The sequence below is a fragment of the Sciurus vulgaris genome (assembly GCF_902686455.1).
Source record: "Sciurus vulgaris genome assembly, chromosome: 5".
NCBI lineage: Eukaryota > Metazoa > Chordata > Mammalia > Rodentia > Sciuridae > Sciurus > Sciurus vulgaris.
This window is the reverse complement of record NC_136465.1, coordinates 89,510,680-89,538,630: the sequence shown is the minus strand read 5'-3', so window position 1 is coordinate 89,538,630 and position 27,951 is coordinate 89,510,680. Positions and strand designations below refer to the sequence as shown.

General features: G+C 35.0%; 2 protein-coding genes across 17 annotated transcripts in view; one reads left to right on the top strand and one right to left on the bottom strand.

Annotated features, from left to right (window-relative positions):
- The window catches only part of IAPP (islet amyloid polypeptide), a 39,540-nt gene extending 36,642 nt beyond the window's left edge, over positions 1-2,898 (bottom strand). The window contains exon 1 of the mRNA XM_079141520.1: positions 2,866-2,898. The gene's annotated coding sequence lies outside the window, so the exon portion shown is untranslated. The remainder of the gene's footprint in view (positions 1-2,865) is intronic.
- SLCO1A2 (solute carrier organic anion transporter family member 1A2) overlaps positions 1-27,951 on the top strand; it is a 144,746-nt gene that overhangs the window by 56,193 nt on the left and 60,602 nt on the right. For 5 of the 16 annotated variants that reach the window (XM_079141498.1, XM_079141483.1, XM_079141494.1 and 2 more), the window contains 8 exons: positions 5,977-6,083; positions 6,477-6,597; positions 11,430-11,571; positions 15,920-16,052; positions 19,759-19,865; positions 22,144-22,290; positions 25,389-25,487; positions 26,311-26,532. In XM_079141498.1, the coding sequence (XP_078997624.1) occupies positions 6,538-6,597; positions 11,430-11,571; positions 15,920-16,052; positions 19,759-19,865; positions 22,144-22,290; positions 25,389-25,487; positions 26,311-26,532 (910 nt within the window). In that variant the 5' untranslated portion in view covers positions 5,977-6,083; positions 6,477-6,537. Of the gene's footprint in view, positions 1-2,443; positions 2,527-5,976; positions 6,169-6,476; positions 6,598-11,429; positions 11,572-15,919; positions 16,053-19,758; positions 19,866-22,143; positions 22,291-25,388; positions 25,488-26,310; positions 26,533-27,951 lie in introns of all 16 variants that reach the window. The other 11 variants (XM_079141495.1, XM_079141491.1, XM_079141492.1 and 8 more) reach the window with 7 other exon arrangements.

The window sequence follows — 27,951 nt, the reverse complement described above, 5'->3', positions numbered from 1 at the left end:
AGGAAAAACAAAACAAGATCAACCATAATCCCATTCAGAGATAACCATTCTTAAGATTCTGGATCTGGTACTCCAGTATTTGGCTTAAGTTCTCCATACACACATATACCCGTGGAGGGGGAGATTAAGAATGAATAATAATAATAATATCATCATTATCATCATTATTATCCTTTACTCTTTTACTTCTTCCACCATAGAAACATTTACTGTTTACTTTTATGTACCATTTTTAAGTCTGTCTGTTTAAGCATTTAACAAAGCACTTAGGGGTAACTGAGAACATGTATGTACCATCAATTTGGTTCTCTTTGAACACTTTACTCACATATATAACTTAAATAAGAAAACCATATATTCCTCGCTGTGTGAAGATTTGGTGACTATGGTGGTCATATGATGTAAATGTGTTCAGTTCATATATTCAGGTCAGCTGAAAATCCATTGATCTGATGACAAAGATTTCTTTTTATTTGGTATTGCACAGAGATTACACATATGTGAAGTGGAGAGCTGGCTAAATAAACAATAGTTAAGTTTCCTGAATGTTTTATTACTGAGAGTAAAAAGAGAACTTAATTTATATTATCCAATAATATGAATCGCTGTTTATTGAATGCTGATTGTGTGCTAATTTTATAGTAGACATTTAATATATCTTATTGAATTCTACTGCAAGGATTATGGTTGTATTGGTAATTGTTATTCTGGTCTCACATGCATTCTCCCCGATCTCTGTATCCCAAGAGACGAACTTCTGAAAACTAAGTTTCCCAGGCTCCGTTGACATCTGACTTCCTGTTAAGTTGTCTTATTGGGAAATATTTGTGTGACATTGGGATTGTAGACAAGAGAAAGGCACATGTGGCCTCTGATAGTGGCTTGTGTTCTCCAGGACTCAAGCATCTGTAGCTGAGCCATTTCTCCTTCTGGTACAACCTTTGGTTTGGGAGCGACTTTTCAGTGTTATAAATCTCTGAGCTGCCCACTGTTCACAGTTTGACTTTTTGACTTCTTTTGACACCTTTGTAACTAGTTCCCAATATTAAATTCCTTTATTACCTGTTGTGAGCTCTATTTTCCTGTCTGGACATTGAAAAGATAGATGCTATCTTTATTTTATAGATTTAAGTTACTTGTACAAAGCTCATAACTAGTTTAAAAAAAGGCTTTCAAACTTATGCCTAATTTCAAAACCCAAATCTTTAAATGACTCTGCTGCATACAAATGACAGCCAATTGAATTATACAAGTGAATAGTTTTCATTAATCTCCTCTTCCTACTACTGAGCTTAAATTGTATTATGACAATAGCTAGCTATTATCATCATTTAATTATCTCTCCCAATAGTTTATGAGGGGCTGGGGAGATAGCTCAGTCGGTAGAGTGCTTGCCTTGTAAGCACAAAGTCCTGGGTTCAATCCCCAGCACCCCCCCCCAAAGAAAAAAAAGAAAAAAAGAATAGTTTATGAGATTTCTTAAGAGCAAGAACATGGTATTCATATTTGTATCCCTAGCACCTACTACTGTGCTTGGAATGTAGTAGAGCTTAATAAATATTTGTGGAATGAATGAATAATAATCACTATCATTGACTGAGTGACTGTTTTATTTCAGCACCACACTAGAGAGCTGATGTGAATTTTATAACCCAATCTTCATAACAGTCTTGCAAGGTAGACATAAATATTCTAACATCACAAATAAAGAAAAATAGGCTGAAAGAGTTTATAAACAACTCACTGCTAATCAGGGATTAAACCCAGGTTAACTAATTCCAATGTGACATTCTGTCTCTAGCTAGCTACCTCCCTGTATTCATTAATGTGAATGAAAAAAAAAAATACATCAATAAGTAGATTGGGAAAAAGTCAAAGCATTTTATTAATTTTCATTCATATTTGGAGTTTTAGAAACAGATAAAAGTCTTTATGAGAAAAAGTTCAGTATTTACCTGCAGAAAATTAAATGGAAATACATATTTTTGGATCTAAAAATTTGTACAAATAAAGGAAGAGAAGATTTGAGATCATAATCTGAAGAAATTAAACAGTTCCTGTCTCTCTCAGAGGAAAACCAGAGCTGACAGTAGTTAAAGTGGTAAAAACAGATTTTGTTTGGATAACAGAAAAGTAACTTCCATATAGAACTAGGTTCAATTTTGAATACAGCACAGAGCAGTGGGACTTTATAGACAAGGAGAAGAGTGAGGGTCAGTGGAAGGAAAATTACAAACAGGAAATATCAAGACTATGGCAGGGAGTGCAGATTCTGGTTAAATCAAACCACAGAATTCTTGTTGAAGAAAGGTCAGGGTGATCAGATAACACCTGGGGATGGTAGGGGATAAAAAATTTGATCACATATTCAGACAATCAGGTATTAATTGTGAGGGATTCTCTAAACCGACTTCAAGATTCTTGTTCTAACTGGAAAATGCAGGATTGGACATCAAGGTCAGCATGTAGAGGATTTAAAGGAGCCTCAGAACACTTAGGTCAAAGAGGATGTCTCGTTATCACAAGGTAAGAAACTGGTTATTCCCATAATTATCCAATCATTCTCTAGAATTGCTGGGTATGGGATATAACATTAATGTTCTTCACAACCTTTTCAGTTTGACTTTTCTGTTTCATGATCTGTTATCTAGAGGTAGTACATAAACAGAGCAACAAAACAGGTGTATTTACTACTAAACTGATTGCTGATGAAGAATTTTGCTTGTGTTCTAGCCTTTGTTTTGCATGGTGAGATCATCTGTATGAATAATATTCTAATGCCAAGTTCAGTTTCTTCCTTAGTTTTTCCTAGAATTATGCACTATTGGTTCCTCCTCTAAAGGTAGAAAATAAAATATTACCTACATTTCTGAGGCCGAAGAGCAGGGTCCATTATTTTCTTCTTCATTTTCTGATGAAAATGAACAAAATAGAAGGAAAATAATTTGCTGGGCATCATACAAAAAGTCATTGTTGATTCTGCACATACTTCCTTGGCATGCACTTGCTTGGTTTGGTATTGGTTGAAATTGTTTCAACTGGATACCAACCAAGAGGCTGTTCTCAGAGAGCTAAAGGCTATTTGTAGATCCTGGAAATATGTGATTTTCGTAAGATTTTTGCTGGTTTGATTCTCTTTTTTCCCATGGAAAGGATCATCTCCTAAGGCTTCTTCATGTATGTACTTTGCCATGATAAAGTCTTTATTTAATTAATTTAGTAGTAAAGAATAGGGTGAAATCAAATGCATGCATTTTCCCCAGCTGGTTTCTGATATCACAAACTATGTCAATATAGAGCATAAGTGAGTAGTATTCATTTTTAAGAAGTGTATTTTCTTGTGATTGAGACATGTCATTTAGGGCTGGCAACCAAAGGGTGTCAAAAACCCCAGAGTGTTGGTGTTCAGTGGTAGGTAGAGTGTCAATCATGCAAGATAGAAAAAGTTCCAGAGATCTGCTATATAACAATGTGTATACACATAGTTAACAATTCTGTACCATATTCTTAGAATTTTGTAAGAGGTTACATTTTGTGTGTGTGTGTGTGTGTGTGTGTGTGTGTGTAACTACAATACAACAAACAAAACAACTCAGAGTTGTGACTGGCTACCAGAAGAAACTCAAGCACTTTTGACTGAGAAGGTATTACCTGTTCCATTACTTGATTCTATTACCTGTTCCCATTTGAATGCTGAAGAGTTAGAGAAATAAAATGATTGCCACTTAATAAAACTTCAGCAAGTTGTTTTTGTTAACAGTGATGATTGATAGGGATTTGTCAGTGACACTCTGTGATCCTGGAAGCAGAAGTCACCATGTAAACAACTGTGCTAACAAAAAGGGACTATTCACATGGCTGAAACGCTCTAAATGCATTCCTGATTGAGGGTCAAAGTCCTTAACCGTGATTGTGAATTAAGTATTGGATTTCACGAATTTTGTTGAAAAAAAGAAATAGATTTTGTTCATTTATTTTTCTCCAGGAAAATGTTTAAAATGTATCTGAAAGGATAAAACATTTTCATGATACAAGCTGGAAAATTAGAAAAAGTTTAGGGTTAATTTATCTACATTGAATTATTTCCATGTACTTAACTTTATTTTTTTTAAAATATTTTTTGGTTGTAGATGGACACAATATCTTTATTTATTCATTTATTTTCACGTGGTACTGAGGATCAAACCCAGTGCCTCGCACATTCAAGGCGAACTCTCTACCGTTGAGCTATAGCCCCAGCCTCTCCATGTGTTTAACTTTAAATATTACCTCTTATCCCATTCCAGACAATTGTTCATAAAACTTTTCTCAATACCATAAAAGCGTTTTGAATCAAGTCTTCAAGGTATTGTGAAACAAAACAAAACAAAACAAAAAAAACCACAAACCTGTTCTAGATGGTTAGGTAGTGACATAATTCATGGAAAGAACAACAAAATTCCCTGTGTGAGGATTTTCTGGGCACCAACTCCAGCTTCTGTGCCCTCAGCTACAATATGAAAAATAGACCTTTAGAATAGTCATGGCTTTAGCCATTTAAAAAAGTGAAGACAACTTTGACATGGAAGAGAAATAAATTCTCTATCTCATTGTTTGGTAGAGTAACTATACTGGGGTCAAATATTGTTAAATAGGGTCAGAAGGCAAAAAAGTCAAGGGAGAGAGATTGGATTCTAAATGCACAAGAAGAGATGGGGAAAGTTGAGAGGCTTATGATTAAATCATATTCGGTACATGATTAAATCACATCAGTTTCTATTCTGTTGAAAATTATCTCTTCCTATCAATTTTTTCAATACCAGCGTTGCATTACAGTCAAGGTGATTTGAAGTATTTTGTGATTTAGAAATTTCAGCATAGTTTCATTTTTATGGCCATTCAGATTACCAAGAGCATTTCTATAACTTTCATCTATAACCTATTTTTAACTATTTCCAAACCAACAAGTTGTAGTTCATCATATAATGATTTTATTCCAATGTTTTATTTAAATTTTATTTTCCAAATAAAAGTAAAAGCTCCTAAGAATCTGGGCCCAAGTGCCTTCCCTAAAGACTTATACCTCTTTAACTAGTTTATATTTTCCATGGGTCAACTTGCCTGTCTTGTTCACTGCTGAATTCCAGTGCTTTTGTCTGTGAGGGTATGAGAAAAGAGAGCTAAGCTCATACATAATTGCTCAGTGGTGATTGTTTTATGTGTGTGTTTGGGATTCAGCAAATTTGTTAAAGTAAGTACCATTCAGAATCACTTATTAAATGAACATTATTCAGAGAATTTTTAATATATTAATGCTGGGGATACTATTAAGATATTTTTCTTGTAAGTTGAAATCAATTACTAGAATAAATATTATTGAAGTAAAATATTTTCCTTTTGGTACAAAATATTGTCCTTTCTAAACACCAAATAAATAAAATCTTTGATAAAAGTTATTACAAATTAATAGTTTAAGTCCTCTTCCTTTACTACATATAAAAATCTATGCACAGTTGGTCATGGTGGTGCATGCCTGTAATCCCATCTACTCTGGAGGCGGAAGCAATAAAATTGTAAACTCAAGGCCAACCCGGGAAATTTAGGGAGATCTTGTCTTAAAATAAAAAATAAGAGGGGCTGAAGATGTAGCTAAGTGGTACAATACCCCTGAATTCAATCCCCAGCACTGAAAAAAAAAAAAATCTGTGCCTGTATATTATGTATACATGTAGATACACATTTATATGTCTATACCTATTACACATATATCATATACATAATGTTATGTTATTCATGTGTATCTCACACACACTTTCGCGCGCGCGCGCGCACACACACACACACACACACACACACACACACACACCTCCATTTATTTCTGGTCTCTATCACACCTTACATCTTCAATTGGAATTGTAGTATTCTTTCCCGGATTGTAGAACTATTTGTTATTTTTACTGAGGCTATTTCCATGATTAAAATTCCTTGTCTCCCCAGGTTTCTGTGAGTCAACAGTGCCCCAGAAAGCATTTCTCTTCCTGAGACTCCAGGGAAGTCTTGGAATGCAAAGAACTTGAGGAGGAAGCCTGGCCAAGTAGAGATTTGTAAGCCTTTGTGTGCTTGCTGAAGCAGATTTTTGGCATTAACACAAACCAAAGTGTTTGTATTATTAAAAGCAGCACTTTTCAAGTGAGTCCAGGGAGATCACTTTGGTTCTGTTGGTTTTGGCTAAAGAAGAGAAAAAGCTTTATTTTAACCACATAGTCATTATTTGCAAGGGACCATAACACATTATGCAAATAAAGAATGATTGTAGTTAAAGTAACTTTTTCAATAGAAATCAAAAATTATATCTTCTCTAATCCTATTATTTTCTAGATCTGAATCAAAAACTTCCTAGGTAGATTCCAAGTATGTTGTTCAAATTTAGTGCTTTTTCAAAAGAATGATGGCATGATTTTGTCAGTAATTTAGTAGGTTTCTGTTTTCTTAAAAAGGTAGAACTAAGACATATCAAGATTTAAAACTTAAATATCTTGGAATAATCAGAAGAGCAACATGGGAGAAACTGAGAAAAGGATGGAAACCCACAGAGTAAAATGTCTTTCAAAGGTGAAGGTATGGTTTGCTTGGTTTTTGTCTTTTAACATATGTATCTGTATATGTAAAGTGTTTTTCTTAAACTTAGTTGGTTTTATAACCAAGGGTATGTCTAAACAGAATTATTGATATGGCAATTTAATCAGAAATGGTTTTGAGGAACTTAAATAAGGACAGGATTTTTAAAACTTTGAGGCACACATTATATTTTTCCAGGAATTATTTTCTGGAATCAGGCACTAATATAATGCTCACCCTTCAGGGATTTCTATCACAGAGAAGTGTGTGGGGTCAGCACTAGAAAATAGTTCATTGAACAGAAATGCTTTGTTGATTAGTATGCTAAGATTAGTTCACAATGACCCAGTAAAACAAATGTTTTCTTCAAGCTTTGGCATTATAACAATCATTGTCTACAAGAAAAATACTCATTTTGTTAGCTGTTCTGATGGTTTTGACTATTTCAGAGCAAATTCTTTCTTTTAAGCGCCAAAAGTATCTTATATTCACTACATTTTGAATTTATTTTCAACCTGGGAATTTGAGCATTTGTCTTAATTCCACAGCTAGTGCCTGAAAGTGGTTTCCCAACTAAGAAACTGGCACTCATTTTCTCCCTATCAAAAGCTCATTTTCCCTTTATATGTGTATGGGTCAAATCTCTGTAAGTGCACAACAGTGGAGAGTTATAAAACAGATCTAGAAAACTACTTTTGCCTGAAATGCCATGTTAACTATAAAAATATCCTCTTAAATTATTCCTCAATTCTCATGATCTTGTGTAATTGCATGGTTAAAAAGAAGAATCTGAGTCTGAATTCTCTAGGTTCCTTTCTGCATCCAGATGCTATTTTCTGTATAAAGTTGTATAACTTATTTAACCTCTTTTGCTTAGTTTTTCTCATCTGAAAAGGATAATAACAATCATCCTATTTTGTAGAACTTTTTTTAAATGCTAGGAAAAATTATGATATATCAAATATTTATTATTACTACCATTTGTGAAGAAAAGTGGTCAGGCTTATTTATAAACCATAGGTCTTAAATTTTATTTTTGATTACTTTGGAGTTTAGCAAGATCATATACTGATGTGAATGTTATGGCAAAATATTGCAACCACATGTATATCAAGTACAAATGAGAGGCAAATGCTTAATAATCCATTAGATTTCTCTACTTTTCTGAACTTTAAAATATGTTCTTTAAACAAAATTTTTTAGGAAGCATCAAAGGACTGTTGTTAACAAATTTGCTTCAAACAGAACATTGTTGTTGAAAGTTAGTAGGAATACACACACAGACACACACACACACACACATACACACACACACTAGGCCTAGCTGTATATACAGGTTAACACTAGACTTAGAATGCCATTACCACTTGTTTCTTTCACTCTGTGAATAGAATCAATTTAGCGAACCTATCTAATTGTTTTAGGGAAAGAACACTAGGATCATGATCCATCTAGTTTTCTTTTTTAAAATTAAAAAAAAAAATATTTTCCCAAGTTAGATTTGTACTTGATTTGGTAGACCTTGATTTTAAATGAGTCATGTGAAAATTGTATAGTCTCAGTAATATGATCTGCAAAGATTTATAGTGAGAAGAGGGAATCTCCATAAATGATACTTAATATTAAATGATAAATAGCTAGAGACATCGCCACATTATTTTGCAGCTATATAATAGTTGGGGTTTATACTAAGCTTGGTATTCATATTTCCCAGGTCTTTTTTACCTTAATTTCTATTCAGATTTCACCAAACTAATTGGTACAGATACCTTTTGGCCTAGGTGTATGCTGTGATCCGAATGTTTGTGATCCCTAAATTCACATGTTGAGACCCTACTCCCAAGGTGATAATGGTAAGAAGTGGGGCCTGTGGGAGTTAATTACGTCACATGGGTGGAGTCCTCATGAGTGGAATCAGGGCCCTTATAAAAGAGACCTTTTGCCCCTTCCACCATGTAAACACATAGTGAAAAGATAGCCATCCTTCAATCAGTAAGTGGATCTTTTCCAGACAGCAGATTTTCAAGTGCCTTGATCTTGGACTTCCTAGGCTCTAAGACTATGAGAAATAAAGTTCTAGAGTCTATAAGCCATTGAGTTTATGATATTTTGTTATAGCACCTGAAATGGATTAAGACAATGTGTTTGACTCTTAGAGTTCATCTTACTTTCAGTCAGTACTGACTGCTTCTTCGGGATGTTTTTGATATTCTGTTATTAATTCAATAAGCATGTCTTAGGGTGCTTAACCAGTCACTTACTAGGCATAAAATATACAAAAGTAAGTAAAACATGATTCTTTCTCTGTATTATTCACAATACAATGAGGGAAGAAGTTATGGACATCCAAACAGATAAAATGCACAATGTTAGCAGCTCTAATAGAGGTAGGTACACAGTTGGAGCTCTAGGGTTAATATTTCTTGGAAAAGCATGCATGGTGGAAGGTGTAGAAAGTATAAGACTAAAGTCTGAAAGTTTTAGCCAAAGAGAAGACCAAATAGAATCTATCAGGTAAGCAGAGATTTATGTATGTGTGGGAAGAGGAATTTTGGGAATAAAAGAGAGATTAATGGTAACAACTTGGAGACATCAAATAAGTCAATGATTGAGAAGCATCTACTGGATTGGGAACTTAGGAAGTTGCTTCTGATTTTTTACATAGTACTTTCAGGAGACACCAGACTATCATAGCCTGAAAGCTAGATGAAGGATAAATAATGTATGCACTGAGTATATATTATTCTTTTAAACAGCTGTCATCAGGCATGAGGGAAGGTATTTATTTTTAAAACACAAAAGTACCTTCAGTACATTATTAAGCTATAGGGGAGAGAGGCAGTAATAAGTGAGAGGAGAGGGGGCAATAATTGATGAATCAGGAGTTCAGAAGTGGGAAAAATGGACTTAAGAACATGAATGGAGGGATGCTATTTTATAGGAGAAAGAATACTTATTCTAGAACTAGAGCTAGAGGAAAATTAGAAGGGATAGGGATAGAGCTAAGTTTTCCAGTAGAGTTGCTATAATTATTTTCTGTTCGTGAAGAACATATGACTGGGTTGGATCCTGAAAAACAAAATAAAGTTGTAAGTAATTTTGAAGGGAATGCATGAGATAGCAGATAATTTGTAGGTTGACTCAAGTGGGTGTGTGGAGCAAGGATTTTAGGTATTTGAAAATGATGGCTAGAGTGGGTCAGTGCTGTCTGAGAATGGAAATGTTATCAGGTAGTAACTTTAAATATGGTCAAGGAAAAAGTCCGATGGCATGTGACTGGAAACCACCTTTTGACTTGACAGAAATATAGCCATATTCTGTTGATTTTGATGCAGGAATTAATCTTCCTAACCATAATAGTACCCATGATACAATGCTTCCATTTTCAAATCCTTGCTAAAAACTGTCTTCTTCATTTTGATTTAATAAATCTATCAGAAATTTAATTTTTTACATTTTAAATAGAATTGTTCTAGCTCTGTTGATCACAATGGTTCTAATTTTGAAGTTATCCTTGATGTTGTATTAAAGGCATCAACCCCACTCCCTACCTCCTCAGGTGTGGTGACACACACCTGTAATCCCAGTAACTAGGGAGGCTGAGGCAGGAGGATGGCAGTTTTGAGACCAGCCTGGGCAACTTAATGAGACACTGTCTGAAAATAAGATAAAAAAGGGTTGGGGATGTGGCTCAGTGGTACAGCATTTCCCTAGTGTGTGTGAGGCCTTGGGTTTGATCACCAACACTGAAAAACAAAAAAAAGCATCAACCTCACTTCCTTTTGGAACTAAATATGTAGAAGATATGATTGATTCAGTATGTAGAAATTTGTAGTATGCACATTTATTTATCATAACAGGTACCTGTTCAATTTAGAGACATATTTGTAATTAAAATATTACTTTAAAAATTTTACTACCAGTAAGTAGAAATCTAACATCATATAATTTGCATATTACTTTGAATAAGAGACTACAAAAGTTCCTAACTCTGTCAGGAGGTTTTGCACAAATCCAGCTGCTGGAGTTGAGTTGATGTGAAGAACACTCAGATAACACATCAGGAAAAGCAAATTTATTACTCACACATAGGTAGTAAGAATAAACAGAAGCCTAGGACCTGTAGTGACCTGGTCCCCAACACCCAGAAAACCACCCAGAGCAAATGGAGTCCCATCTCTGCATAGGCCTCGCTTTGTGCCACAGCTGAGAGACCCCAAAAGTGCTGGACCTTGGGATTATATACTATGGACAACACTTGGTTTGCTGAGCTCAAGTATTATAGAACATCCTGTGCTGGGGAAAATGAAGGCATACTTCAGATTGTCCTGGACATTTCCTGTGTTACTGAGTTGCAATAATTCTGCCCGAAAATTTCAAACAAGAGAAGAGGAAGAGCTGGATTGGCTAAGGTCATCTGGGAACCTATCCTTCTGCAGGGAAAACTTGAGCAGATTTGTTACATTGACGGTGTCTTTGTTTGATTCTGTATTTCTTCCTTTCACCAAAGAATGTGTATCCATTTGTACCATAGATAGCATTGTAGTGCTGAAGACATTTGAATCAACAGCTGTGCCTATAAAATAATGAGACTATAACTACTACAAAATTCAGTGTCACAGGTCAATTAGTCCCACTTTGAATTTTTAGAGAGAAAACATGCCATGACAGAGCAGAACAAACCAGATTTTAAAGTTTTTTGCAAGCTTAAGGATTACTTAAATTGGAAATATTCTAATGACAGAGGACTTTTTCTCAATAGATGATGAACATACAATTTTAAAATGTTATCATTAAAAATGTTATATGTTATCTTATTTGTTTCTTTCTAGATGTTTCTGTTGGCATTAACTTGTGCATATGTATCCAAAACACTATCTGGATCTTATATGAATTCCATGCTCACCCAAATAGAGAGACAATTCAATATCCCGACATCTCTAGTTGGATTTATTAATGGAAGCTTTGAGATTGGTAATGGATTATTTTTGCATTACTTCTTTTTATATTTTGTTTTATCTGTGGAGCTGGTCTGAATTTTATTCTCCTTATGTACTGTTTTAAGTCATTTAATCTGATTGAGTTGTATGTTTTCTAAAACCGAATAGCCTGGGTAAGTTTATAATATGCTTAGAAACAATCCATTTAAATACTACCTCACATTACCACCTAAATATTGCCACATATTGCACCACTGTCTTTTTCTAATAGTTTCTTGGCTATCTGGCATGAGTAGTGGAGTATTTATATTTAAATCTATCATTTGATAATCCTAAGGGAAACAAGGTTGTCATCTTTGTATTTAGAATGTTTTGTGGGAGACCAAAGGAATTTGTTTTCCAAAGGAAAACACAAATATTTTTTCTTTTCCTTTTATGTCAGGGAGGTTGACAATTCTCCTAAGTTCAAAAGGAAGAAGAAACTAGTTTCCTGTCTCGCTCTGAATTTATTTTAGAAACAGACCCTGGGGAAGAATGCAGTTTACTTTTAGGTTCTAATTTTTGGGGTGATTGGGAATTTGTGAGAACAGAGATAAGGGAGAGAAAGATTTCTATAAACAAAGCTACATAGACATATTCATGCCACTCTTTTCTAGTTTTATAATAGCTTCTTCTTTCAAGATAAACAATTACCTTTTACAGATTTAACCAAAATGGAAATAAAAACCAAGGTTGAGGAGAAGCAAAATGGAAATCACTGATGACTGATCTTGTTTCCTGTGGTCCGGTCCCTCAGATCTTACTCTGAATCTCCTGTGTCCTGGTTCCTGGCAAAAGAGTTAAAACTAACTCCTGCATAGATTTCTGGCATAGACTCCTTACATAGACTCAGCTCACAGTCTAATGGAGGGCCTAGGTACAAATTAATAATTTTGAAAGTAATAAATGCTGTTCATAGGTATATACACAGCCTGATAGAAACAGGAAAGGGGACACAACCTCATTTGGGGAAGACAGGCTTTTGAGGGATAAGTAGAAGTTTTCCAGGTGAAGAAATGGTATTAGGTAAATGTGAAGGGAGTTTCAATAGAAGCAGCAGCACAAAGGTGAAGCAGTACAATAGCTTGTGTGGGGAGTAACCTTCAGCCCAGTATTATTGGTTAGTCAAGTTTAAGGTGGAAATTGTTAGGATGCGAATCCTGGAGAAATGGATAAGGGTGAGAAATGGGGAGAGACTTGTGAGCTTATTACGAGTACATCTTTTAATCTTGGGTGAGAAAAGTCAATAAAGATCAGAAAGGGTGTTGTTGGTCTTCCTCCGTGTTAAGCACCCCGTTAGCAATCTGATGAATAATATTGTAATTCCACAAAATAAACTATAGCAGTAGAAAGGAAGCCAAATATATTGAAATAGCATTATATCAAAATATGAAAACAACTTATTAAATAATGGTCCTGGCTTTTAACACATTAAATAATATCTAGCACTAATTTTCAAGTAATTATTAGTGTTACTAACATTTTGGGTATCTGCAAACAACTGTAATGTTACATGGAAATATCTGTACTTTTGATGGTGACAAAATCATAAGAACTGTTAGTACTACATTTTGTTATTGCCTGCTTTTTACCATCAGTGGAAAAACTAACGGAGATCAGTGAAAATAAAGATGCAACTTCTTTTTTTCCTCACTCAAGTTCATGTAATCTGTGATTTCTACCCATGAACTCCTTGGAGTTTATAGACTGCAGGTTAAGAATCCCTGTTTAAAGCCAGAGTCGGATTCACTTTTTAGAAGGGCTATGCTTGTGGCTGTGTTGAGATAGATCTGAAGGTACAAAACCAGACAGAGGATAGAGAAGTTCCAGGAGGCTGATGCTGAAGCCCAGGGAGAAGTATCTGGGCCTGAGCCAGGATCATACTGGTAGGAATAAAGAGAAGAAGAGTGACTTAAAGCAATCTAGGAGTTAAATTCCAGGGAACCTGACAACATATACGAGGCAGGTGAGGGCAAGGACTTCTGCAGGTTTACAGCTTGGACAATGGAAAGGATAATAGTGTCAGGGCCGAGAATACAGGAAGAGGAGCAGGATAATAGTGGTGACTGAGGAGATGGTGATGATCTCTATTTAGGCAAATTTTTTGTGGTGGTGTCTGTAAGACCTTTGGGTATTGAGTGATGTTTACAATGCTGTTGCAAGTCTAAAGCACTGGGAAACTCCTGGGTTGGAGCTATTGATAAGTGAGTAAGTAAATGTTTAAGACTAGAGAGTAGATGAGGGGATTCAAGAAAAGGACATAGGATAAGAACAGTGGACAGGGGCCGGGGATGTGGCTTAGTGATAGAATGCTTGTCTGGCATACATGAGTCCCTGGGTTCCATCTCCAACACTGTAAAACGAAAGCAACAAATGAATAAGTGCAATGGACAAAGAATGGATCCTGTAGGTGTACCAACATTTAAGGCAGAGATGGGAGAAAAAGAATCCGTGAAAGTGTTAAGAGAAGGAATGGTCCAAGAAATAACAGAGGAACCAGGAAGGAATTCGTCCTATAGAGGCCCAGGGAGTAGTAATTTCCAAAAGAAAGAATGTCTTTCAATTTCATGTGAAAAGATGTGTCAACAGTGTTGAAATCATTGGAAATATCCAATTATATTAGGATGGAGAACTGTTAACTGTTTCCAGGGTTTCAAAGTACTGAAGTAATTAATGACATTTGCCAAGTACTTTTAGTAGGATAGTAGATTTAACAGCTAAAAAGTAGGGCTGGGGATGTAGCTCAGTGGTAAAAAAGCACTTGCCTAGCATGTGTGAGGCCTTGAGTTCAATCCCCAACACCTCCAAAAAAAAAAAAAAAAAAAAAAAAAAAAGAATAGAAGCTAAAAAGTAGTGGGGACAGCAGTGACTTCAGGAAAAAATGGGAGGAGGGAAACGGAATCTGTAACTATAGATGAATGTTCTTGGAATGTTTGGAGAGAAACTAGAAGACATCTGTAGACTAAAGTTCAGCGAGAGGGAGAGGTTTAAAAGACATGAGAGAGGTTTTAAGTGTTGGTATGAACTGCTGGAGAAAATGAATGCTGTGCTTGGGCTGGGATGGTCAGATGGGCACCAATACCTCTGAAACGGAAGGAAGGCACCAAGGCCCCAGGATGGGAAAAACAGATACTGCCATATTTTTATTGCCCCAAATTTCTTGACAAAGTAGAAAATATTAAGTATTTCTACCACTACTAGGTGCTGATAGGTGACTTGAGAATGATGAAGACCCAAGATATATTGCTGGGGGTGGAGATATTTTACAGATGCCTGTAGAAGTTGACTCCACTTACATTCCCCATTGGTTATTTTTTACAAGCACCATTCTCCATAGCCTTGTCCACAACTTTTGTCCTATGTCCTCATGGCAATTGTTTTACTGACAGAGCAAGGCCACAAGCAAAGGCGAACTCAACCTTAAGTGTGGAGGGACAGCTCTTCCTTTCTTCTTTTACAAAAACATAACAGATTTCAGTGAGCTTTCAGAGACATTACCTGTAACTAGGATAGCATTTGTGCTGGGAATTTTAGAGATGTGGAGAGGCCACTGTGGCTGATGTGGCTATAGATGTGGGGCACTCTCAATATAAAATAATGTAGACACTAATCCTCTTCTTCGTACAAGGCAGACTTGAGAGAAACAGAAATCCAAAGAAAAGTCTTCAAAATATTCAACACTACTTAGAAAATTAACTCCTTGAGGAATTTTTTTTTGAAATTTTAATAATCCTTAACCTCATTATAGAGGTTTTCTTTTTTTTAATTTTTTATGTTTACAAACTGCATTTTGATTCATTGTACACAAATGAGGTACAACTTTTCATTTCTATGGTTAGAGGTTTTCTTTATACATAGTGGAAGCAGAGTAAATGTTCATTGAATTAAAAATGTGTGGTTTGCCAAGAACCTATATTTATATTTTGTTCTTTCAATTTTTAACTCCATACTCGTTTTGTGGAACAGGCATGAAAGGAGAGGCCAGAGGTCACATATAAACTGTCACCTACTTTTATGTCCCATTTCCCAAGGATAATCACAGAGCTGTAAATCCCCTAGAACTATTCTTCAGTTCCTTTCACTGACTTCTTTTCCTCTGCCCTCTTTAAACGGTGATGTTCCACAGAGATCTGTTTATGTATCCGTCTTAATTATGAAATGGAACCCTCCTTTAGGACAGAAGTTTTGTCTTATTCATTTAAAAGTTTTATGCATCCTGAGCACCAATCCCAGTATTTCAGATTGTTGCTATATAGTCAATACTAGTATATAAATGATTGGGTGAAGCTGTTAAGATTTTGTTAATACCTATTTAAATAAGCATTCTCAATTTTTCTCCCTAGGAAATCTTTTGTTGATTATATTTGTGAGTTATTTTGGAACTAAACTACATAGACCTATAATGATTGGTGTCGGATGTGTGGTTATGGGATTAGGGTGTTTCTTAATATCGCTACCTCATTTCCTCATGAACCGGTAAGTAGTCCAGTCTTTGATGATATTTTAGGTCCAATTTTTATCTGCAAGAACTGAGACTTGGAATTACCCCTCTGGGAGTGATACTTTCTAAAAAACACAGAGCACTGAAGTAGGAGCTGGAAGAAATGGATTCTGTTCCCCCAGTCTGTCCTGTGCTCTTGACTTGCCTCACTTCCACTCACACAGTCACACATTGTCAATCTGTGAAATAAGGATTTGGGACACCTCTTCCATGAAGTTGGATCTGATGAAAAGATACTTAGGACCTGCCAGAATTTGGATTACTCCTTCCTCAGGACTATTTAGACACTTCTGATTGCAATAAGGTTCTGTTTAATTGTATGTCACAAAGAGAACAGTCTAAATGTTGGTTTTTATTTTAATTTTTACCTAAATAGTTTATATACAAGATTGTACAAATAAAATGATATTGGAAGATTTGTCCCCTACCCCTGATTCCTGCTTTCCAGGATAACCTCTCTAACCTTGTAACTGCCTTAACTCTTTTGAGGGTTCGCCTTTGTATCTTGTTAGTTTTTAATACCTCAGTGTTCTGGATGTATGTTGAATTCCTATTATAAATTCATATTCAGTATTTACATTTGTATGATTTGAAAATACTTTTCACCACTGGATCATGCTGTTATTTTTTCTGTTACATAACTTTTATTTTTCCCGAATTTAATAATTGACTCATTTTTTTCTTTTGATTAGCTTTCTTTATATCTCTCACTAATTCCTTTCCATTTGATAGAGCAACTGTCCTCTCAGGGCAAGTCAGAGGGTTCCATTTTTGTCTGGGAGATAATTTCCTAGCACCATCTGTACTGCTGTTACCCACTGCATTCTAAACTGGAAATGGCATTGCTGTTCCCTTGGAATTGTCCCCCATTTTTATCCTTGGGCCTTTGCTTTCCTCTTTCTTATGTTCAGTTACTCATTCTCAGGTATCATGGCTTCTACTTTCCTTTTTACTCTCTTCCTTTCTGTAGAGAAATTAATTTAGTAACTTTCTGAAAAAGTATAAAATTTAAAACCTTGTACATCTGAATATGTTCTTTTTTATATTTTTATTTTTTGATTCATTCTACACAAATGGGATACAACTTTCATTTCTCTGGTTGTACATGAAGTAGAGTCACACCATTTGTATAATCATATTCTTATTTTACTTCCACTTTGATTGATAGTTTGGACACCATTCCAAAGTGTGTTTTTATTTTTTGTTTTCAGTGTTATTATTATTATTATTGAGAATACTGTGCAATTTTAATCCGTGTGACCAGATTCTTTTCTCTGTTAAATATTGAGTTTTTTTAATCTCTAGAGTCAGAAATTCATAATTATCTTGACATAAGTTCTTTTCCTCCTCTGTGCTAGGTGCTTTCAGTATGGACATTTGGGAAAATTACTTGCATTTTTTCTCTTAGATAATATCTCCTTCCCTTACCCTTCTATTTTCTCCTTCTAGAACTTCCACTATTTGAATATTGGCTATCCTGGATTAAATTCATGTTTTTCTCATCTTCTTTCTCTAATTTTATGGCTTATCTTCTTCTACTTTTGAGAGATTATCTTCCAAACCTTCGAATGGGTTTCTAACTTGCACTATCATACTTTTCATTTTCAAGGACTCCTTCATTCTTTGAATATCTCTTTTTGAGGGACATCTTATTCTTTCAAGAAGGCAGTATCTTTTCCCATCTAACTTTTCTTCATCTTTGCTGTCTCTGGCTCCTCCAAGTACAGTTTTTTATTTGTCTCTGTTTTCACCATTATAGGTGTCCCTCGTATATCTTGTTCTTGGTTATTCATATTTAAGAAAGAGGAATAACAGCAACAATAAACTGATTAGAAATTCCATGTTTGTGTTTAGGACCTGGTTAATGGATGACTTTTTCATAGAATGATTAGGCAAGGATTGGCTGTTTTCAGATGACTCAGAACTGGGCATCATCTATTAATTTTCCTAGGCAAGGATTCTACTTTCTGGGCTTGGGAGGTAGAAGCTTGGCTACCGGCCAGTGGGAATGGTAACCTCATTTTTTAGTATGCAATTTTTCTATTTTCTTTAATACTCAGTTTTTAGTATGGACTCCCTGTCCTCAGTATGTCTAGAGCTAAATGCACTAGACTCAATGGACATTTTCAGTGCGAGAGGCAGGGGATGTCTTTGTAGGTTGAACTCATCCTTATGTATACTTAAAACCATAGTGTGTAAGTCATTTGGAATTTGGATCACGCCCATTCTACATTTTAAGGAATCTTGCCTGAAGCTCTCTGGGGATATAGAGCATGTGTTTGGGTGTTCCTTGTAGACACTTACAACTATGTTTTTCATTCTCCAATTCAGTCACCGTCAACATATCTGCTTTATTTCCCACTTTCAATATTTCCTCAAATTCCGCCTTATTGTCAGATCTCCCAGTCTTTTTACCCTTGTGGAATTATGCCTTTTCATTTTTTCATTTTAAAATCCTTTTACTGTCATTTGGTTGGTGTGTTATGAATAAGTGGACTTTGAATAAGAGACTCAATTTTAAACATATAAATTAAATGAATAAAAATTATTTTATCTTCTCAGGTATTTTTGAAGGGATCGAACATTTTTAGGCAAAGAGTTTTTACTGCTCTTTTATTTTTTATCCTATCCAAGGCAATATCAAGTAATATCCAACTATTATTTACATTTGTTCCACTCTCTGCCAAAGGTGTTAATTCTTTGAAGCTGTTATGTGTGTGGGCTTATGAGTAGGGAAATAGAAACCTTTGTTCACAGTTCACAGTCATGTTCTATGGGCATGACTAAGCAATTGTTCTAAGGAGAGGGTATTTCAACTCTTTATATTATATCCTGTAGCATACAAATTAAGACTATTGAGGGTATCCAAGCATAACACTCGAGCTCATATACAACTAAGAAGGACAAGTTTTCTTTTGGCTTTCTCTTATCTAATATACACATAGAAAGAAACCCAGAATAATTTCTAACAAAGAGATACTCAGTTAGATATAATTTCCTATAATCTTATAGCCTGTAATTCATTTTCTGAGAAAGGACATTTGGATCCTGTAGTAATTTGCCTAAATTAAATGACCATAGTCTATTAACCCTTTTGTTCTTGTGAGAAGAGGAAAAACCATTACTTTAAGCTGTCCTGATAGTCAGTATTCTCTCAAGGCCTTCATTATGATGGGCAAATTTTTTTCTTTTTTTGTAGTTAATGAACATGTTGGGTAATTATTTTTGGATTCTCAGAAAATCATGGTTATGCTTCTTATGAGCAAACTTCAGAGAATCCAAAGTTAGAAATTGTTTCCTTCCCAACAAAGCCTTTATCTTCTTAATTACATGTTAAGTCTCTTATTTTATTTTAGTTCAGTTTTTGTTCCTTGTTCCTAATTATTTCTAGGAAATGGTCACCTAAAAACCACAGATGGTTGATGTGAGATCATCTAAAAGGCATGTCATTGACATGTAGAGACTTGAAAGCTAACTGAAAAGGAAGTCTACATTTTCAATGTGTAGCTGATTGTATTGATGATATTAATTTATGGTGATTAGAGTAACAAAGTTGAAAAGACATCTTTATAGAATTTGGATGTTGTGACTTAAGTGAAGCAGGAATCAATAATCTGCAAAATGCCCACATTGTCCTCAATAGTTCTTTAACATAAATATGTTTTCCCCATCTTCATATAGATATGAATATGAATCTACAGTTTCAGTTTCAAGCAACGTGTCCTCAAACAGTTTCTTATGTATGGAAAATGGTACCCAGACTTCAAGACCAACACAAGATCCATCAGGTTGTCTACTTCATTTTATTGTATTCTGTCTAGTGAATTTGTAACTGAACACTTTCTGCTGAAAAGCTTTTGAATAAAATATTAGATTTAGTTAAGTGACTTTGGTAAATGAACAGAAGATATTTTTTCTCTTCTAGGATCTTTGAGAGGACACAAGAGGGGAATAGGAATGTCTAATAATATAGAATATTATCCCTCATTCAATGTATTTATTAAGATTTCCTTGTCTGTTTTTTAAAATGGTTATTTTAAAACAAGTCAAAGAAGGGTGGATATGTCACTCAGTGGTAGAGAGCTTGCCTAGCTTGCACAAAGCCCTGGATTCAATCCCCAGTATGAACAGGAAAAAACACAAACAACAAAAAAAATAAGTCAAAGATAACCGTCCCAGAACCATGGTAGAGTTAATCCCACAAATAAAAATGACTTTGAAGGATGGGTTTATGCTTATTATTTGGTCTGAACAATTACATAAATAGCAAATAGGAAAAAGTTCAAAATGTTTGTATTATATCCCTGATATTCTATAGCCAGGAAAGCAGCAAGTATACTAAAGTTTGGAATTACTTTATTCCCTTTCTATTAATAGGGACTTGTTTTTCTGTCTCCTTTCCCCTCTTTAACTTGACTTTACAGTTTAGCACAATAATGGTGCTTCCTCTAGTTTCCTATAGGTCCAGGCAACAACATAGTGACCTCTGCTCCTTCATATGCTAAGTGATCCAAATAATCTTCTAGTGATATTTAGTCTGGAGGTGGCTCTGCTGACTCACCTCAGGCCAGAACTTCTCCTGTGATGGGGACATTTTTATGCTGGATTCTTGACAGTACTGCCATTATGGAATCAGCGGGAACCAAAATAGTTTCAGACTATGTGTCTCAGAAGAGCTAAGTCAAAGAAGGCACTCAGGGGAAAAGGGAAAAACATCAGCAGTAGCCTGAATTCACTTCTTGAGCTGGCTTCGCAGAAGGCTGTGCAGGTACTAGTCTACATTGCAGTGGGTACAGCAAAACCTCCCTTCTCTCGGGCAATTCCAGGAAAGTGCACTCATTTTTTCATCACCTCACATTTTCAGTTTTGCCCTAGAGTAGGCCTAAGATTTGTTTGTGATCTCTAGACACAAATCATTGTGCTCACCATTGGGAAAAACAAAACAAAACAAAACAAACAAACAAACAAACAAACAAACAAACAAAAACCGCCAAAAAACAAAACAAAAAACCCCTCTAGAAATGGAAAATACGATGTTTTTGTACTGAGAACGACTGTGAGATGCACTTCACAAGAAACTGCTGGACTCAGCTGTGCTCAGCACCCTCACATTTGTGGGCAACACCTGGCCAATTTACGGGAGGTGAAAGTACCTTGTTTTTCACTGCCCTAAACATGATCCCACAGTGTTTCCTTGAGGTTTGACAGTTTTTTTGGTCACAGAACGAAAATGGCAAAGAGATAGATATGTCTTCAGAGAACTCTTTTTTCCTTTCAATTTCCTTAGGTCTGGTCCTTATTATTCTTTTTTTTTTTTTTTTGTGGTGCTGGGGATTGAACCCAGGGCCCTGTGCTTGTAAGGCAGCCCCTTATTATTCTAATAAGAAGGTGTTGCTCCAAGGATTGGGGTGGTTTTATTAAAAGGTTTTTTTTTTTTTTTTTTTATGGCTTCAGTATACAACAGGCCCTATAGAAAATAAAGTGATTATTATGCAGTTAAATATTTTTAGTTTTTATAAAGTAATTAACTGTAGAGAATTCAACCTTGAATGGAACTTGGGTTTAAATCTTATAAATGTGATATGAATTATGGGGAGATATATTTATGTATGTGTGTTTTTTCTCACCCCAAAGTTGTGTAGGAATGGGGTAGTACTCACAACTGCTAACTGGGACCAGTAATTACTGGTAACCTAAATTTTTTGGGATAGGGGTAAGCCTGATATTTAGTGTTTGCCAAATTCTATGATGTACATGCTCCCATCAAACTACCAAAAGAATTGCCACTAAACATTGAATTGGGAAGAGGTACATAGTGTCTTCTCTCCCAGCCCAGTAGAACTGGTTCCAGCACACCACTTATACTTGTCTACACCTAAGCCCTTTCTCAAAAAAATGAAAGAAGAGTGACCCAATGATTCACTGCTGGCAAAGTAAGATAAATTATTGACCAGATGTCATGGGTATATAAAAACTATGAAATGCTTAGAGAAAACTTTGAATTAAGTGTCACTAACTCTATCAGAGCACTAATGCAAATATTTTTGTTTGTTCATTTTAATGCAGAGTGTGTGAAGGAAATTAAGTCATTAATGTGGGTATATGTACTGGTAGGAAATATTATACGTGGAATGGGTGAAACCCCCATCATGCCTTTGGGTATTTCCTATATAGAAGATTTTTCCAAATCTGAAAATTCTCCTTTGTATATTGGTAAGTTTAAAAATCTGCCTTAACTCCTTTTCAGGACAGTAAGATCCCTGAGGTTAAAAATTATTTGTCTACATAGAATCTTAGTGATTTCCAGAATGATGAGCAGAGTGCCTTGGCATAGTTAGCCATAAGGTTTTTGAATGTAGCAATCAATTATATACTAACTTCAAATAAGCCACCTTGTAAAAATCTGCCTTTTCTTTTTTTTAAGGTACTGGGGATTGAACCCAGGCGCATTATAGCACTGAGTTACATCCCCGGTCCTTTTTAATTTTTTATTCTGAGAAAGGGTTTTTCTAAGTTACCCAGACTGGTCTTGAACTTGCAATCCTCCTGCCTCACCTTCCCTGAGTCATTGGGATTACAGGTGTGTGCAAGTTTGTCCATCTGCAAAATCTGATTTCCACTATTAAATATACTACTAATCTAGTGCCCCTTAAGTCCTCTGAATTCTCTATTTCTCTGACACTGCATTCTTTCCAATCTGTTAAGAGATTTACCAATATTTTCTCTAAAATTTTGCTTAGATTCAAAATCTTCTTTGCTATTTATGTTTTTGTTCAGGTTTTCATTACTTCATAATTTATTATAACTTCTTTGTTGGTCATTTGTTTCTATATGTTCTTTTATCAATTTCTTATAAGCATTCTTGCAGTGTAATTTTTCTGAAATATTGTTTTAATCAGGTCTTCTTTACCATGTTCATGATACCTGCTGACTTCTTATTTATTAACTCTGATCTCTTACTTATCAATCATGACTCTGATACCCTATGTATAATATTTAATTTCCTTAATAATTTCCCTTCATCACAGTCTCAACATCCTAGTCAGAATTCTTCACATTTTTCACAAAAGCAATTTTCATAATTACCTTTTAAAATTCATGCATTACCTGGTATAATAGTCAACCCAAGAACCAATTTCTTATATTATCTCCCAATCTTCTAACTAACCTTAACTTATTATGTGACTTGCTTATATTCCTTAGCTGTTCTATCTATAGTTGGCCAAAAACTCATAACTTTAATATAGGTATATTTTCCAATTAATGTAGACATATCTTTTAGAAAATTTGAAGAGAGTGAGAGAAAATAAGAACAGACCTATACATAATCAAGATGGACTAAAATTTTAAAAACTATTGAAATAACTTTTGGCACTTTTTGGAGACTCACTAATTTTGCAATAATCTCTTTCAGTGTTTTTCTTTTTAGTCCTTTTAAATTTCATCACATACTTTTATTGAAAGAACGCATACACATTTCATGAAATACTGTGGTACTGGTTTAGTTAGCCTTTGCATCATCACTGTGACCAAAAGACCTGACAGGAACAGCTTAGAGAAGGAAAAGTTTATTTTGACTTACAGTTTTACAGGTTCAGTCTATGTTCAGTCTGTTATTCCATAACTCTGGGTCCAAAGTAAGGCAGAAAATTATGACAGACAAGCATGGCAGAGGAAAGCAGCTAAGGATCTGGCAACCAGGAGAGAGAGAGACAAAGAGAGATAGAGAGAGAGAGAGAGAGAGAGCGAGAGAGAGAGAGAGAGAGAGAGAGAGCGCAAGAGAGTGCACACTTCAGCTCTAAACCATAACATTCCTCCTCTGCTCCCCAAAAATTCATGTCTATCTCATAATGAAAAATACATTTAGTCCATTTCTAAGAGTTTCCATTGTCTTAACAGTTACAGCATTGCCCAAAGTCCAAGTCCAAAATCTCATTTGAAACTCATAGCAAAAATAATGGCACAAAGTAAGTATTTCCATTTAACAATACAGAAATGGGGGCATAGAAAGAAGAGAAGGAACCAAAATAAACTAAAATTCAACTGGGCAAACAAGTCCTGTAACTCCACATCTAGCATCTAGGGAACGTGGCATCATGATGTTACTTTCAAAGGACTTGTGTGACTCTGCCCCTAAGGCCTTGCTGGTCACAGTCCCTGTGGTCTCCCTCTTAGGCTAGCTCTGTTAAATTCCTGCAGCTCCCTTGGCAGATGTCATATGTTACTGGCATCTCTTAATCTCAGGGGCATCTCCTCTGTAGCTTTGGCTTCTTTCTTACATCTTCATGTATCACCTTTCAGGGACAGCCCACAGGGACTCTGATCCTGCTACACTTTTCCTAATCTCCCAAGTCTTCCTATGAAATCTTGTGGAAAAGTCCTTGTCCCCCCACTTCAGCATCTTACATTCCTGAAAAATCAAGGCCATGTGGTTGATGCCAAGGTCTACCACCATCTTGAGTAGCAACCAAGCCTCTTGGGACTATGGCTGCAGCAGCCTCTGAGTGCCTGGATGACTGAATATAGTGAAACAACTTCTTAGGCCTCGCTGTGCAACCAAAGTGACCCCATGGTCGCTTCTCAAAGGAATTTTTACTTTTACACCCTTAAGCCTGTGATGGGCATTGTCTTGCCCATTCCTGAAATGCCTTCAAGCCATTGTTTCTGGGTAAGGTACTTAGCACTTAGCATCTCTTTAGTGGCTATAATGAATAATCACAACTTCCTTGGCTCTAGTTTTATTCACAATTTTCTGGCTACTCTGCTTTCTGCTCCTGATTACCATGCTAAACTTAGCTAAAGACTGCCAGAAATGGCCATGCCACCCTCTGAATTCTTTGCTGCCTTGAAATTTCCTCCACCAAATTAATTAGTTCAACATCTTTATATTCATTCTCACAGAATGTCTCAGGACATGGGAAAAATGTAGATGACAACTTTGCCAGAATATAACATAAGTGGCCTCTAGTCCAATTTCCAATTTAGTCCTCTTTCTCCTCTGACAACCTTATGATCTCAGTCTTTACTATCCACAGCAAGGTTTTTACTCAGCATGAAAGATAATTTGGAAGTATTGAGAAAATGGCTTTAAATTATGAGTCTTCAATGTTAGTCAACTTTGTGCTACTTTAACAAGTACCTAATAATCAATTTTTGGTAAGGGTTTTTGTCACTGTGACCAAAAGACTTGACAAAAAACAATCTGGAGAAGTTTATTTTGGTTCACAGTTAAGTCTTTTTAAAAATTTAATTCTTTTCACAGAACCAGAACTCTCTGTGAGTATATAACTTTATGTTTTGTTTATTTTTAGGGTTTATAGAAACAGGAGCTATCATCGGTCCTTTGATTGGACTTTTGTTAGCGTCATTCTGTGCAAACATTTATGTAGATACTGGATCTGTAAACACAGGTAATTCAACAAAACTATTTGAACAGTGTCTAGAGTATGCAAAGTATCTTATGTATGTAGTCACATGTAATCATTGCCCTATTTAACCTTAGCATTGATAGGTTATTTCCACTTTACATAAGCCAACCAAAGTGGAGTAAATAGTAGAGAAAGACAAAGTACTGATCTTCTGACCCAAATCCATTACACCTTCTATTGTATCCCAGCCATGTTTTGGTTTCAAAAGATTTAAGCACATAAGTTTTACTTTCTTTTAGTCAAGCAATCACTTGTGGATAATGAAATAGACCTTTCAGTTATTTATTAAGTACCTGGTTATAAATTCTTTATGTGATAGGATAGATAATCAAGGCTAATTTATTGCTGAATAATATCATAACTCTACACATTGTCAGATAAATCTTTTTAAATTAAACTTGTAACTGATACATAAATACAAAAATTATACATATTAATGGGATTCCATGTGATATTTTGATACGTGTACATTGTATAATATTCACATTAGGCTAAGTGTGTATATTTCTCAAACATTTATCCTTTCTTTATGAGGAAAACTTTCAAAATCCTTTCTTTTAGTTTTTTGAAATGTATAGTACACAATTGTTATTTATAATCATCCTACAGTACAACTCACCAAGTCTTCTTGCTCCTAACTTTAACATCATACCCATTGATCAACCTCAGACAAGTTTATAAGTGTCTAGATTGTATGAAATTTTTCTATTTGAATAAGATCTGAGAATTATAATTTTAATAATTTTCTATATTTTGTACAGGAAATATGACATAAGCTAATACAAATGTGTACATTTCTTTGCAGATGATCTGACCATAACTCCCACTGATACTCGTTGGGTTGGTGCCTGGTGGTTTGGCTTTTTGATCTGTGCAGGAGTGAATATCCTCACTGCCATTCCTTTTTTCTTTTTGCCCAAAACGCTTCCAAAGGAAGGACTAGAGGATAATGCTGACATCATTAAAAATGACAAAGAAGAGAAACAGAGCGGAGAGGTCAAGAAGGAAAAACATGGAATCACTAAAGGCAAATATGAAAATTTTAAACACTCTATAATTTACCTTTTATTTTATATAGATGTATCTGTATTTTAGCTTAGCACTATACTATATTATGCTGTTGATATATGCTATTAAGTTTGTTCCTACTAGTCACTAGTCAATAATATCTAACTATTATTCTAATAATATTCAAATAATATCTAACTTTCCTGTGCTACTCCTTGGAAACAAATGGTACAATTTGAAAACTAATTTATCTCAGCCTTTATATAAAAATTGAAGTCATTCTTAGCATTACAAATAAAGTGAATATATTTGGTCCCATCTGCTTTAAAACAATCTGTTCTACAGAAAGCATAGGTCTAATTAAAAAAATGAGCAAGTAGAAATTCAAACTGAGAACAACAGAAAGAAAAATATACACTAATCATAATAGGTACTGTAGTTCTATAACCAAAATTTTAGCTTAACTGTGAGCTTCCTGGAAGTTAAGGCAGAAAAAGGAAACAGTAGGTAATATGATTCTTTATATTTGATAAAGGGGTGAATGATAATTTTTAAAGAGAAATTGTTCCCTGAGTAACAAAGTGTAAACATGTAGAAAAAATTATCATCATATGATGTATGATACAAGTAACATTGAGCCACATAGTGGATTTCCAACAAATGCAGGGACATAATTCATGTAGCATTTTAAAAATATAGTTCTTTAATTAAAGTTCAAGGCAAAGTTTGCAAGAAGATGTTTTGGTGGGAAGCTCAGTGAAGACAGTGTTAGTATTTAGTATTTGTATCCCAAACGTGGCATGCATTGGAATTAGTTAAGAATTTTAAAAGTTACTGATGCTTGAAAGTTCAGTAGTATTTTCAAGAAGTCTGGGTTAATTCTTAAGGAACGTGCCCTGGGCATTAGAATTCTTAGAGTATTTATTTGGAAGTGGGGAGAGGTAAAATGGGAATAATAATAGTACTTTATTATAGGGTTATTCTGTGAAGGTAAAAGGAATTCTGGCATATATTACTATTATTATTTCTATTAATACTAATATTTTCATTGTTGATGTTGCTATTTCTACCAACATTCACAAGTTCCATACCACTTACCACAGAATTTTTATTAACAATTACAAATTCACTTAAAGCACGATTAAACACAACTTAATACTTCTTGGAAGATTAGGTTTAGTTCAGAATCTTGAAAATTCTCAGAATCATGATTATAGTAACAATTCTTCTAAAAGGGCTAATATGGACTGATAGAGAATATTAACACAGAATATTTTTTATAATCTGCAAGATCAACTTTCAAAACTAGGGAAAAGCTTAGCACAGGATAAAACATATGTTAAATAAGTTGGAACTACCAAGACTCATCTATTAGGATAGATATGTTAACAAACATAGGTAATTTAAAAAGTGCCAAAGAATTCTGACCACATCTCCC